This window comes from Arachis hypogaea, chromosome 20 (genome assembly GCF_003086295.3).
Source record: "Arachis hypogaea cultivar Tifrunner chromosome 20, arahy.Tifrunner.gnm2.J5K5, whole genome shotgun sequence".
Taxonomy (NCBI): domain Eukaryota; kingdom Viridiplantae; phylum Streptophyta; class Magnoliopsida; order Fabales; family Fabaceae; genus Arachis; species Arachis hypogaea.
The window spans coordinates 15,843,694-15,857,798 of record NC_092055.1 but is presented as its reverse complement, the minus strand read 5'-3'; the positions used below and the strand labels follow the sequence as shown (position 1 = coordinate 15,857,798).

Below are 14,105 nucleotides of genomic sequence, written 5' to 3'. Positions count from 1 at the left end.
TCTATCTGTAATAAAGACCAAATCCGTCTGTAAATCTGTCTGTATTAATCCATTTTCTAGTTGTGTCTTAGATAGAGTATGAGAAAACTATAGAGAAAATAAATAAATAAATAAGCAAAATAGTTATTTGTAGATTTATACTTTTAACAGCATACAAATAAGGATTTGTTGCAACATATGATAACTTTTTTTAGGTGCTTGGTTCAATAACTTTTTACAAAAATAAAAATATTAACTCAAATGTTAGAATTCTAACCATATTTAAGGCATCATAAAGGATAATTTTTTTGAATTAGTATTCAAATTGGTTCCGAAAAGATCGCGTATGAGTTAATTTGATTATGAAATTTCAATTTGGTTCTTAAATGATACTAAGTTGGTCATTCATTTACTTTTAGTTGACATATCACCATTAAGTGTTAAGCAGAATATTAAGAACGTAACACATGATAAACTTTACGTCACATGAAACACTTAACAACGAATTTTTGTCGAAAAGTTAATGAAAGGACCAACTTATGTAATATAGATCAAATTGAAGCATTGAATCTTTTAGAGATCAGATTGACTTATGATCTTTTAGGAAACCAAATTGAACATTAACCCTAAGTATTCGGTGTTTTGTTATGTTAAATTATATATAAAAATAATAAATAACATTTAATATTTATTTTATAAATTTAATTTTGATAAATTATCAGTGTAAAACAATTTTATGTGTATTCAATTACATAATATTATGTCAATAAAAATAACTATTTTTTACATTGATCATGTGAATAATTATCCAAAAAAACGAATATAATTAAACTGCTGCTAAAAATTTTTTACACTATCAATATATCAAAATTAAACTCTTATTTTATATAACTTTTTTTTAAGAAGTTATTCAATAATGTAAGATATAAACTTGACTTACATATGTCATTATATGTGAGTTAAAATCAAATGACATACAGTACTTATTTAACCAAAGATTCATCAGCTATAACTAGTTACATAATATATATTTTATTCATTAAACCAGCATTAAATCACAATAATAAGCATGTATGATGTAATTAAATAATTCTTATTTACACACACACACACATATATATATATATATATACTACTCATTTTTTGTCCAACAATCTAGTATCTTGTTTCTGTTTTTGTGATGTCCCATAAGAGAAATAATAATATATATCCAATTAAGATCCCACATAAATGAAAGTCGAAGGTGATGATATGTGGAGTGAAAAAGACTTCCGCTCTACTGAAAGGGAAAGAATCTCTCCATCTTTATGTAACCTACGTCAGATTTGTGAATTGATGATTGATCTAAGTAGATGAATTCTTATTCAATTATTGAATAATTATTCTCCACATACAAGTCATTTTTTCATACAAGTTTATACAAGTCATTTTAACCTCACGGGCCTCTTAATCTAACTAACTTTTCAATCAACGCGCGAATATATAATTGGCATTTTCGAAAGGATTTCGTTTTCATTTTCGAATTTTTTCAACGTTTTTTATCTACGTTCTCTTCCATCTCTGCGTTCTCTGCGTTTCTCTTCATTCGTTCTCTACGTTTTTGAAATCAAGCTCTAAAATCAGTTTTGAACAGTTATCTCATTGTTGAAGATAATGAATAATTCAAGTTCAGATTGTCAATTGAATCAGAATGAAATTGATTATTGTTTTGAATCCAATCAAGTGGCTGAAGTATGGTTCGATTCTAGTTAATGTTTTCGTTAGTAGTTTATGATTCTGTAGGTGAATAATGTTATTTTTGTTTGTGAAAATTGTTGTTTATCGTTGATGGTTTGAATTGAATGTAATGTAAAAATTCTGCATTAAAAAAATATTTTTCTGTATTTGCAGCAAATTTCGATGTAATACGAAGATATTTGAGTGTATTGTTTAAGAATTTTTGATGTATGTGTGCTGATAAGTTCTGCATAATTCAAAACTCTTCTTCCTCCTCCCCATCTTCTGCTGCTGCTTCTTCTTCTTTTTCATCATCATCATCATCATCATCATCATCATCATCATCATCTTTTTTTTTATTCATATTTTTTTTCTTGTTTTATCTTCTCAAGTTTCTTCTTGTTTTACTCTCTTAACAAGAATAAAAACAAAAAAAATCAAACAAAGAAAAAGAAAAAACATATAATAGTACAAAATTATTTGGAAAATGATGAACTTACATTCATTCAACTAAAAGAAAGAAAGAAATAAGGAAAAAAAAAGAAGAAAAAAATGCAGCATTAGAGGAAACATTTTTCTATATTTGCAACAAATTTGGGTGTAACAAGAAGATATTTTGGTGTAACACGAAAATATTTGAGTGTATTATTTAAGAATTTTCGGTGTATGTATGCTGATAGGTTCTGCATAATTCAAAATTCTTCCTCTTCCTCCTCCTCATCTTCTGCTGCTGCTTCTTTTTTTTTCATCATCACCATCTTTTTTTCTTATTCATCTTTTCCTTTTTGTTTTACATTCTCAAGTTTCTTCTTGTTTTACTCTCTTAACAAGAATAAAAACAAAAAAATCAAATAAAGAAGAAGAAACATATAATACTGCAAAATTACTTGGAAGAGGATGAACTCACATTCATTCAACTAAAAGAAAGAAATAAAGAAAAAAAGAAGAAAAAAATGCGGCATTAGAGGAAACATTTTTCTGTATTTGCAGCAAATTTGGGTGTAACACAAAGATATTTGGGTGTAACACGAAGATATTTGAGTGTATTGTTTAAAAATTTTCGGTGTATGTGTGCTAATAAATTCTGCATAATTCAAAACTCTTCCTCTTCTTCCTCCTCATCTTCTACTGCCTCTTCTTCTTCATCTTCTTATTTCATTTTCTCATCATTCTTTTTTATTTTAGCTTCGCAACTTCCTTCACTTTTCGCGACGATTTTTAGAGATTTCTGAAAGATTTTGATTCTTGTTTGAATGTTGAGCGTTGCGATTTTGATTGAGGAAAAAGAACCGTTTGCGTTATTCAAGAGTTAAGAAGCGCATGTTTACACACAATCTAAACTGAAAGTCATTTTTGTTGGGTTTGAGCTAACTTGTATAAACTTGTATACCAAAAAGACTTGTATGTATGGCAGATCTCATTATTGAAATAGAAATGAGTCACACTTCAGTAAAAAACTAAAAATCATTTTACAATTTTATTATACTAACAAGCGAAACAAATTTCAATTCGCTATTTGCCACCCTACCACATCCCTTACTATTGAAACAATTCTAGGCCAATACAATGTTGAACTTGAAAGGGGGAAAAAAATGTAAGCTACCAAAAATATCAACCTAAACATTGGGGGCTAGAATCTCTGAATCCCTAAAATGTGATTGCAGAGAAACTAATAGGGGATTTGGTGTAACTATAGAAGAAAAACATGTTAGGCTCCATGTAGAAGCAAGAGGGACAACTTTATATATAATGATAATAATATTAATATTAATATTACAATTTGCAGATGCAGCACCCTTCAAGGATGGGTTTGATAACAGCTTTGTTCTACAAGATGGTCCCCAGTAGCCATATATGCAAGAGTAGCAGATATCCGATGAGTCCTAATCTTGCTCTTGGTCGATTCATCAGAATCCGACCACCGGATACCCTGCACAAAAAAAGAAAGCGATAAACTCCTGTCTAAGAGTGTGTGATAAAACTGAAAATCGTTCAGGTAAAAGTAAAAGTTATATGGGTGTACAAATTTGGCATTAAATTTGTCATTCAACATCTAGACCACATATTTTACCATGACTCACTTTACCATAAGTGTAAAAATAGAGGGAAAAGAAAATGTTACATACCAGAATCCATCGATACGATCAGCAATGAGCTTTCCTTGTTTTGGTACAAGTCCAGAAGTGTTCAGCGACCTAAATGCATGACCTGCAAAGTAATAGAGAAATTAGGCCTTCCAGCTTTTAACTTAAGCAATTCATATATTACTAAGAAGCTCATGATTACCTTTGTCATCATCAGTATCAGTGCTCTTAATTAAAGCATCAGATTCCCCACCGATTTCAAGTGCAAGATGGTCACTAGATGATCCTTTTCGCATATTTCGCACGTTAGCAGCGGAAGAGACTGGAAATAATGCATTGTTGCCTAGCAATCCCTGTGTAGATAAGCAAACTTTTTTACTTTTACCGGCCAGAGGATATATATTTCAAAATAAATAAATAAGCAAATAAAATAACATCAGAACCATCTAATCTTATGCCAGCAAAAGCCATAACCCAAACATTACAATTAAACATTGAACTAAGAATAGTTATCAAAGCAGACCACAGAGGAAAGGAGGCACAGATATTGCATCATGTACAAACTTAGGCATGCAAAAATATGCTAAAATTTACCGCTTCTTCAACTTCGGTTATCTCAGACCCAGCAACTAGTGAGGATGAGGATGCGTCGAATAAGCTCCTTTGCTGGACAGCCTCTGGATGAGAAGTCTTATCTTTGCGCGAACCTTCAAGTAATTTAACCTTAGTTGTTAATTCATCAATAAACTTCTGACTTCCTACCAACTTAATACCAAGTTCCTGCACTTTCGACCTCGAATTTTCAGATTCTAAAAGAATGGCCCTGATATGCTTTTCTAATGCCGATATTAATTCCTTCAAACCTGTTGATTTTCTATCCACAACCCAATCACCAGCACCCAAAATATCCAAAACTTTTTCTAAAGCGAAGGTGATGTCGGACAAATCATTCTTGGCCATTTTCGAGTCTTCCCAATTTCTATTGAGCTGTTTGACTTCCTCCTTCAGATTCTTAATTTCAAGATCCTTAGTTTCGAGAGATGATTGAAGCTCTTCTTTATCATGATACAAGGAGTCTATTTGATTGCGCAACTTAGTAACGCTATCAACAATGTGGAAGAGCTTCTTTGCAGGGGCTGAAGTATGAAGCTCACCATAATTTTCTTCAGACTCTAAAATAGGGATTTCAACACCATCTACCTTGTCAAATAGATCTCTCACCTGGGATGCTGAAAGAAGGGATCTTTCTGCAACTGGAAAAAGAAATTAAGATATAAACAAAGTAAATCAACATTTACAAGTTAAATTAAATCCAAAATAATTCGATCAAGAAAAGTTATTTCAATATGTTTCTTACCTTTTTCTTTTGCTGACAAAGTACTGTTCAGTGATAAAATCTCTGCCTCTTTTTCCTTTAACTTTTCTTCTAGGGCATGATGACCCTCTAAATTATTCCTAAGCTCATTGCAAGAACTTCGCAGTTCTTGAACATCAGACTCTAGTTGCAAAACTCTGTTTCTGTTTATGTCTCTTTCATCTATGGCCATTTCAAAAGCAGCTGTTGTTTCTTTCAATTTATTCTGCAAATCTCCAATTTTCGCAGCATTTACGGTTCTTTCTTCTGCAGTGTTTTCAAATGCGGCTGTTGTTTCATTCAATTTATTCTGCAAATCTTCAATAATTGAAGTTTTTAAGCCTCTTTCATCTTTGAGCATCTCGAAAGTAGCTGTTGTTTCTTTCAACTTATTCTCTAAAGCTTCAATTTTTGCAGCGTTTGCATCTCTTTCATTTGTGGCCCTTTCAAGAGAATCTTTTATTTCTTTCAATTCAATCTGCAAACCTTCAATTCTTGCAGTGTTTGCGTCTCTTTCATCTAGGGTCCTTTCAAAAGCAGCTGTTGTTTCTTTCAGCTTAATCTGCAAATTTTCAATGGCTACAGCTACATGCTCACTTTGATTTTCAAAATGTCTAATCAAAGTTCGGGCTTTTCTAGAAGCATTTTTCAACTTTTGTGAGGCTTCGGCATATATTCTGTCCTTATGATGCTCTGCTTGCTCATCGGTTTCATGATTTAAATTTTCAACCTCAGATATAGAGCCCAGTTGCTGAAGACTCTTGTCAACTTCAAACTGGAGTTCACCAGTAGCATCAGTGCATGCAGAAAGCAACACACCAATATCATTCTCCAAAGAGGAAATAATATTGTCCTTTTCTTCCAGTAACTTCTCGATAGTATTTTCTTTTTCTTTCATAGTTTGCATGTTCTCAACAACAGTCATTATTTTGGTTTCTGTATCCAGCAGCTTTTCATGGAGAGGGGAAGTAAACTCATCAATGGAATTAGAAAGTTCATCAAACTTTTCTGCAATGTGTTTGTTTCTCAACTGAAATCCTTTCACAATTGTTGAAAATGATGAAACTACGGTGTCAATATCAGCGCCATTCATCTCTCTGTTATCCAGTTCAACATCAAAATTTTCAAGGCTATCCAGTAATTCTTCTCTCATATGCAGATTTTCCTGGAGCAAACATCTTGTATTATGATAATGCTATACAATAAATGAAATATAAAGAACAGAATAACAGAGAGAGAGAGAGAGAGAGAGAGAGAGAGAGAGAGAGAGAGAGAGAGAGAGAGAGAGAGAGAGAGAGAGAGACTTGATCTCAAAATCCCCATCTAATTTTCTAGTGAGTACACATTTCAAAGAATTATTAATTAACACCATTAAATTTTCCAGTAATATTATATATGGATAAATATTTCTTAATTTTCAGAAGACTCGGGTGGCATAGATATGTATTGATTATTAAATGTTCCCAGCATGAAGAATTAATATAGAGTAAAAGAGGACATAAACAATATTACCTCCTTCATAGGGTGTCCTTCAAGATCCTTAGCAGCCATGGAAACAATATGACCTCTTATTTTATTCAGCACATGATCCATATTCTTCAGGGTCTCAAATTTGCTCTCAAAACATCGTTTGACTCTGGGAAATAGAATATTGTTTTTCATAAGCACCTGAAGATCACTAATGATTCCAATGAGCTCTACAGACTTGTTCTCCAAGCTGCCACTCCTTCCAGCTAACTCATCCATGCATGACTTTAACTTAAAACCAAGAGACGATATCTCCTCTTTAGCCATTTTATTTGCATCCTCTAAAGAAGAAACATTATCTTGTGCCTTTACTAATTCATCTTCCAGTGATCTTATAGTATCAGAGGCATCTACCAATTTTCTAGCATGATTCGCAGCTTCATCTTGCAACTTCTTCAGTTCATTTTCCATATCAGTCTTGACAGCTTGATCAGCATTATATTTTTCAGTCAATAAATTGACATTAGTCTGAACCTGAGATAGTTTATCTTCCAGATCTTTTATGGTCCTGCTGGCCTCTGCTAGTTCGGCTGTCTTCTGCATTGTTTCATCTTTAACTCTCTCTAACTCCGTCTCTGCAGCAACTCTACCAGCTTGAGCCTGCTCCTTTTCACTGGAAAGAACAGATATATCTTTTTCTGCCTGCGATAAGGCATCTTCAAGTGACCGAGTAGTGCTACAAGCATCAGCAACATTTTCTTTAAACTTCTCTAACTCCACCCCAACTCTTGATTTTTCATGTTCTAACTCTTTCTTTTGCTCAGCAAGTTGAGAAACACTCTCCTCTAATGAAGATAATCCCCGTTCAAGGGATTTTATATTTTCTTGGGCTTCTGCTAATTTGGTTTCCAGTATAGTGGCTTCCTCCTTTGCAATTTGCAACTCTTGTTCTGCATGTACTTTAGCATCTTGGCATTCACTGACATAACCAGCAAACCATTTTACCTTTTCCACAGGTTCATCAAAGACTGGATCAACTGAAAGAGCAATACCATCAATATATTCCATCACTCTTTGTAACATGTTTTGGCTCTTTGTCAAGAGCTGCTCAAACTGATTCCTTTCCCTTTCCATTTCCAGAAGATCAGCCTGTAACTTCGGGATGTTTTGCACTTCACTGGACAATCTATTGATCTGATCCATGTATTCTGAAACTGCAGATTCTTGCTTCTGCAAATCAATCCTCAATTGCTCTATTTCCGAGTCCTTTTCATTTATAAGACCTTTTAGATTGTCCCTATCTTGAACCAACCCCTTTCCTTTCTTAACTGCCATGGACAACTTATCTCTAAGCATGGACGACTTCTCTTCTGATCGTTCGAGATCTTTCATTAGAGAGCTCCTTTCTTCTTTAAGTGCTGTAATTTCCTCGGACGCCACTTTCAACTCATTCGATAGCTTACTCAAATCAGATCGAATTACCATCTCTTCTTCCAGTATGTCCTCATAAAGAATTAAACCTTGGTCCCTAACATATAAGAAACTCTGAATCCTTTCAAACAGCTCAGAATCAATATTAGATGTGCCAGAGGCAGGACCATTCAGTTCTTTTAATTTGCGAAAGCATAAATCAATTATCATAGTAGTGCTAGAAGGGGATTTATCAATCCCTTCATCTTCCAGGTTTACCCCAGAAAGCTCAACCAACATCTTCACCATTTGATCCTTCTCCAAGGAAAGATGATGATTCATGCCAACAAGCTCCTTGTATTTGAACCTCAAATCAGTTAATTCTGACTGAAGGTAATCTTTTTCCTGTAATTCCAGCAAAAGCGAAATGCTCAAGCGATCAATATGGTTAGAGGATGCTTGATTTATTTTAGAAATTTCTTCCTGCAAAACACGATTATCATCCCTAGCCATATGAAAAGAATCCCTCAGCCAATTCATTTGAGATCCCAAATCAGATGATGAGACATGTTCTGGTAGGTCCACTAGAGACAGAGTATCTTTCAATTTGTGTAACTCCTGAACAGCATCCTTAAGCACATTTCTGTCATCCACGAGCCATCTAACTTTCTCTGTCACATCAGATATTTCATGCCGATCAAGTTCTACATGCGACAAGATTTCTTCTACTTGTTCAAAAATGGTACTATTTTGTAGTAATGAGTTCTGTAGGGATTCAACCACACTATCTCTTCGAGCCAACTCCTCCTTAATAAATTCAGCAGCTTCTAGTGCAAGGGACTTCTCCTGTAACTCAGTTAAACATTTCTCCAGCTCACTGGATTTTTCAGCCAGCTCACTGGATTTTTCAGCCAGCTCACTGGATTTTTCAGCCAGCGATGTCTTTAGAGTGTCTCGCTGCTGTACCAATGCCTTTCCTTTCGTCACAGCCATACTTAGCTTCTCTTTGGTATTAGCACATTTAATCTTTTCCTGCTCAAGTTCTGCTTTCGTATTTCCAAGTTCAGAGTTTAGTTCCCCTATCATCACCCTTTCCTTCTCAAGCTCTTCAACAAGTTTTCGGTTTTCATCTTCTAAATGAGCCAGTTTTTCAACAAATTCTGATTCCTTTCGTTTGAAATGCAGTAACCCACCACGTGCATCAAGAAGTATGTTCCCATGTTCTTGCTCTAAGCCAACCTCAGAGAAAGATTGCCCGAGTTGATAAATTTCAGAAAGAATCTGATTGTACTTCTCAATCAAAAGTGTAGTTCCTTCCTCGATATAAACTATTTTCCCACTTACAGAATGATCTGATAATTGCCACGGATCAATAACTGCTCCAAGAGAGGATATCATCTTATCCAATGCAATCTCAATATTATGATCCTTCTCAAGCTGAGCTTCTGTTGAAACTTGCAAACTATCGTTGGAAACTTTGGGCCAATCCTCCGAAGCAGTTTTCACTAACTCCAAAGATTCTTTTATCATCTCCTTCAATGGAACATCCACCACCTCGCGAACTCCATCCTCACCTTCATACTGCACTGACTTGGGAGAACTCAAAGCCTTCAGCTGCAAATGAAGATCAATCACCCCCTGTGCAATGGCTTCTCTTTCTTCCTGCACCACACGAAAAGAAAGAAACACGCACAGAGACAATTATCAACCAATTCGAAGTCTCATCACAGCTACCCAAAACAAGTCCAAATATCATAACACACCTGCTGCAGCTCCAGCGAACGACGCAGCTGCTCCACCTCACCTGCCGAGCCCAACTCACCAAAATGACCCTCTTGATGCACAACTTGATTCACCTCTTCTCCGTTATCATTGTCCCCAGCAGCGCCTTCTTCGTTGCTATTATCACTTGGCTTACTATCCATTGTGATAAGCTCATCAGAGCAATCAACAAACATTCCATCTTCCCCATCATTGGCACCACCCTGCTTCACTCACAATAATTAAAAGATCAAAACATGGCATTGACCCATTTTATTCAGAATTGAAGAATAAAAAACTTGTCATTGACCCATTTTTCGGTTTAGCTCAGCTAATTTCCAATTTACCTGATTAATTGCAACCGAAGTGGTAGATTCAGAATCCCCATTTGGTGCATGGTCGTGCCCGTTATTGGAACCTGAATCCGAATCAGCTTCCGACATTTCAATCACTCAGCATCTAACAGCCTACCAGCAAAACAAGATTGGGATCTGCAATTTTAATTTCTTTATTTTCCCCAACAAAAATGCACTAGAATCAAAATCTCAATAATGAACCAATACAAATCTAAAGTCAAAGCAAACGAACCTGAGAGTAAAACAAATGAAAAACTATATTTGAAAACCCTAATGCGAAATTGGATATGATTTATTGATTTTGGGCTCCGGAAGAGTGATTAATGAATCCGAGTCCGAGGCTCAGAGCCAAGCAAACTGGAAAAAATAATATTCACTTCTGCTGTTTTGTTATGAGGGCGAAATTTGGATTGTAAATAAAATAAAATAAAAGGAGAAATATATAATAATTCTTCTTTCTTTTTCTTTTTCTTTTCTTTTCTTCTTTTTTTTTCCCTTTTTTTTTTTCTCAAGGAAGGCGAGAAGGCGTTATTATAGTTTGGGTAATTGGATTAAGTAATCACTGCAGATCCTGAATATGTTGCAAAAGGTAAATCATAAATGGCAACGCTTTGAGACTCGTCGTTGACCTTTCTTTCCCTCTTTTCATACGCAAACGACGTTATTTTGCTGTGTTTGCGGTTTTTAATACTTAAAACGACAGTGTTTCGATGAGCTCAGACGCCACTTCGTGTTGAGTTAATTGGTCAAACTTAGGAGACTCCATTCCTATCCTCTCCTTTTATTATTATTATTATTATTATTATTATTATTATTATTATTATTATTTTGGTCAGAATAATTCTTTCGAAATAAATATTTTCCATGTTTGTTATTTTTGGGAACTTTGACTGCATATTTTATTCACTTATTTATTCTCTCCAATCAGAAACTAGACAAAAATGACGATTGGATGACTGGGGTTCTTGACATAATATATTTTATATTAATGTATTTGGATAATTTTGATTAAGAAATATACTATGGTAATTTGTGTTAGATAGTTATTTTATTTTAAATCAACATAGTATTCATATCTGGAATAGACTCCCAATTTAATTTGTATATATTTTTAATGGAAATCTTTTATATAAATATTTAATTAAACAATAACAATGTATTTGAATTCTTTTTAAGGTATATTACTTTTTATTTCTAAAATATCAAAATATTTTAAAATTATCTCAGAATATTTAATTTGTATCAATTTTATTCCTAATTTTTTTTATAGATTTTAATCATATTTTTTAGTTACTTTTTTTAACAAACAAATGTTAGTGAGCAATTTTTTTTTAATATAATGCATTATGCATTCTCCTCTCATCCATCTCATGTACCTCTAATATCACTATCATCTCCTCATCCTTTCTTATTATTAGGATTAAGTATGATTTTGGTTTTTAAAATATAGGACGAAAATTTTTTTCGGCCTTAACCTTTTTTTGCATACAAAATCGTCCTTAAGGTTTAACGTAACTTTTACGTTGAACCTTAAGGACGATTTTGTATGTAAAAAAATGTTGAAGACAAAAAAAATTTTCAACATATACCTTAAAAACCAAAATCGTACTTAACCCTTATTATTATTATCATTGTCACAAATTTCACTCCACTACCACCACTCCCTATTCATGGAATATACTTGATTAATTTTATCTTTTTGGTTTTTTACTCATAATTTTATTTCTCTTATTTCTTATTTTTCTCTTTAGAATAAAAGTGTTGAACTCAAAATGATTAGTTATAAAATTTTAAAATTTATTATTTTAACTAATTTCACATTAATTATTTTAAAAATATAACAAATTAAAAAATTGAATAAACATATTCATGTATTGTTATTAATTCACTAGTTATTATAAAAAGATTCGTTTGATAAATAAAGTTTAGAGTAAATTACTAATTATGTTCCCGAATTTGTAAAACGCTGACAATAATAATCCTAATATTTTTTAATGACAATTATATCCACAAAATTTTTAAAAACGTTACAAATTTGTCCAACCATAAAGAAAATCCTTCTCTGTTAAACGGAACTTGGTGATGTAGCAGACAGAAATCCAACGTGGCATCTCTTAAGAGTTTTAATCCCGTTTCTGCTTTATCCCTAATTCATGAAACTCTAATTGCCCAATTCAAATTAAATGACCAAATTAATCTTAAATGAAAGACCGTATTTAACTATGACTATTTACGACGCGCAAATATGAAGAGTTTCATAGTGGTGGTTGTAACACCCTAACTTTTAGCACCTCATGATCGCGCTAAAAGTTCGAGCGTCACCTACTTTTACTCCTTTAATTTCATATTATATTTATTTAATATCGAGTTTTTACGAATACGAACTAGAATTTTAATCAAGAAAACGAAAAGTCTTTGCTTTTAACCACTTAGCCAAAATGATACATATACATACACAATCACATATCGTTATATACATAGACATATGCCAAGATTCTCAAATACAAGTCCTACCCCTCTAAAAATCAAAGACAAAAAATGGTGAGGGAAAAATCCAAGGCTAAACCAAGTACAGAAGATACGGATACATATGTACATAAAGCTCTGATGTTTAGTTGCGGCTCCACACCAAGGATTTCTGAACCTGTTGCTGAAAGAAAAATTTGTAGAGGGGAGAGAACGTCGTCCTCACATGTTCTCAGTAGGGAAGGTGAATGTCGTAAAAGTAACGAACAAAATGCGAATAATTGACTTTCTCAGTAAAACTTTTTTTTATCAAGCTTTTGAAAATACTTTTTAATTTTACTTTTGACAATTAATTGTTTTCTTTAAAATTTCTGAACTTAAAACAAAATTCATTCACAACATTAATTTTTATTCACTTTAATACATAACCTAATAGTATCAGAGACCCAATTAAACACACAAGCAAAACACAATCAAATGTAAATACGCAAACAATATGATGCATGTCTGTCATAAGCAGGCCATGAGCTCATGCGTTGGTTGTCTACCCGCAACCCGACATTACTCGAAGCGAACCCCGAATATAGTTTCTTTACTGTGTCAGTTAGGCACAATTATCATCATGGGCGATCCCATGTCAGTTAGGATATCTTGGCATCATGGCAAGAAACAGGCTATCAGTTAGGAGAACATTCCTGCATTAGCAACCTTAGGCTATCAGTTAGGCGGGCACTTTCGCATTAGCAGTTTGGCATAAAGGCCCGTTTAACATACAATATGCTATCGGTTAGGCAGATATTCCCGCATTAGCAATCTTAGACTATCAGTTAGGCGGCACATCCGCTTTAGCACTTTGGCACAAGGCCCATTCGACATACACTTTTCATGATTCATTATCCGTTTCAGTTATCTCTTTCATACATGACTTCTCATTTTCTTTCTCTTTATTATGCCTCCACATCACCAATTACATACACACACCTCTGCATCACCGAATAATCAATCACTCTTACCTCCACATCACCACATAGATATACTTTCAGTCTTAGCAGTAAAACATTTAATTTCCATATACCCAAACTTCTTTAATGTTTAATTAAAAAAAAATCATTTTCTTAATAAATGACCTCAAAACAAAATGCTTTTCTTCACAATTCAAAATCATAGCATAATTTATTATTTTCTTAACAAATCAAAAACAAATAATATAGTTTTTAAATTCAACTTTCCTTTAGATAATGCTTTAAACAAGTCTCAGAGTTTTATAAAAATTTCTGCAGCATTTTCTCTAAAATACGGGTTTTGCCACCTTTCAAGGGTCCTTACCAAACCATTTTCAATTTTCAAAAGCTCTTCTTGATAATTCAAACAAATCAAATTCAATACTATAAATGCATTTTTAATTCTCAAAGGTCATTTCCAATAAATCAAACAACCCAAGTTCAGTATTCAAAATATTTACAAATCTGAAATCTAACCAATTCCAATATCAAAATATTTTCCAACTCTCAA

The 14,105-nt window shown here is 33.3% G+C and overlaps 1 protein-coding gene across 6 annotated transcripts; it reads right to left on the bottom strand.

The window, feature by feature from the left end:
• Positions 1–3,145: 3,145 nt before the first annotated feature.
• Positions 3,146–10,881, bottom strand: LOC112784417 (trans-Golgi network-localized SYP41-interacting protein 1). 6 transcript variants are annotated; one of them, XM_025827608.3, is made up of 9 exons: positions 10,360–10,881; positions 10,119–10,262; positions 9,774–9,995; positions 6,646–9,672; positions 5,137–6,298; positions 4,374–5,032; positions 3,982–4,132; positions 3,822–3,903; positions 3,146–3,625 (listed from the first exon to the last, which is right to left on the bottom strand). In XM_025827608.3, the coding sequence occupies exons 2-9, from the start codon at positions 10,212–10,214 to the stop codon at positions 3,523–3,525; spliced, it is 5,502 nt and encodes a 1,833-aa protein (XP_025683393.1). In that variant the 5' UTR covers positions 10,215–10,262; positions 10,360–10,881; the 3' UTR covers positions 3,146–3,522. The 6 variants fall into 6 exon arrangements, with proteins under 6 accessions (XP_025683393.1, XP_025683394.1, XP_025683391.1 ...); XM_025827609.3 differs by having other exon boundaries at positions 10,119–10,238; positions 10,360–10,795; XM_025827606.3 differs by having other exon boundaries at positions 9,774–9,998; positions 10,119–10,238; positions 10,360–10,747.
• Between the last annotated feature and the right edge of the window lie 3,224 nt (positions 10,882–14,105).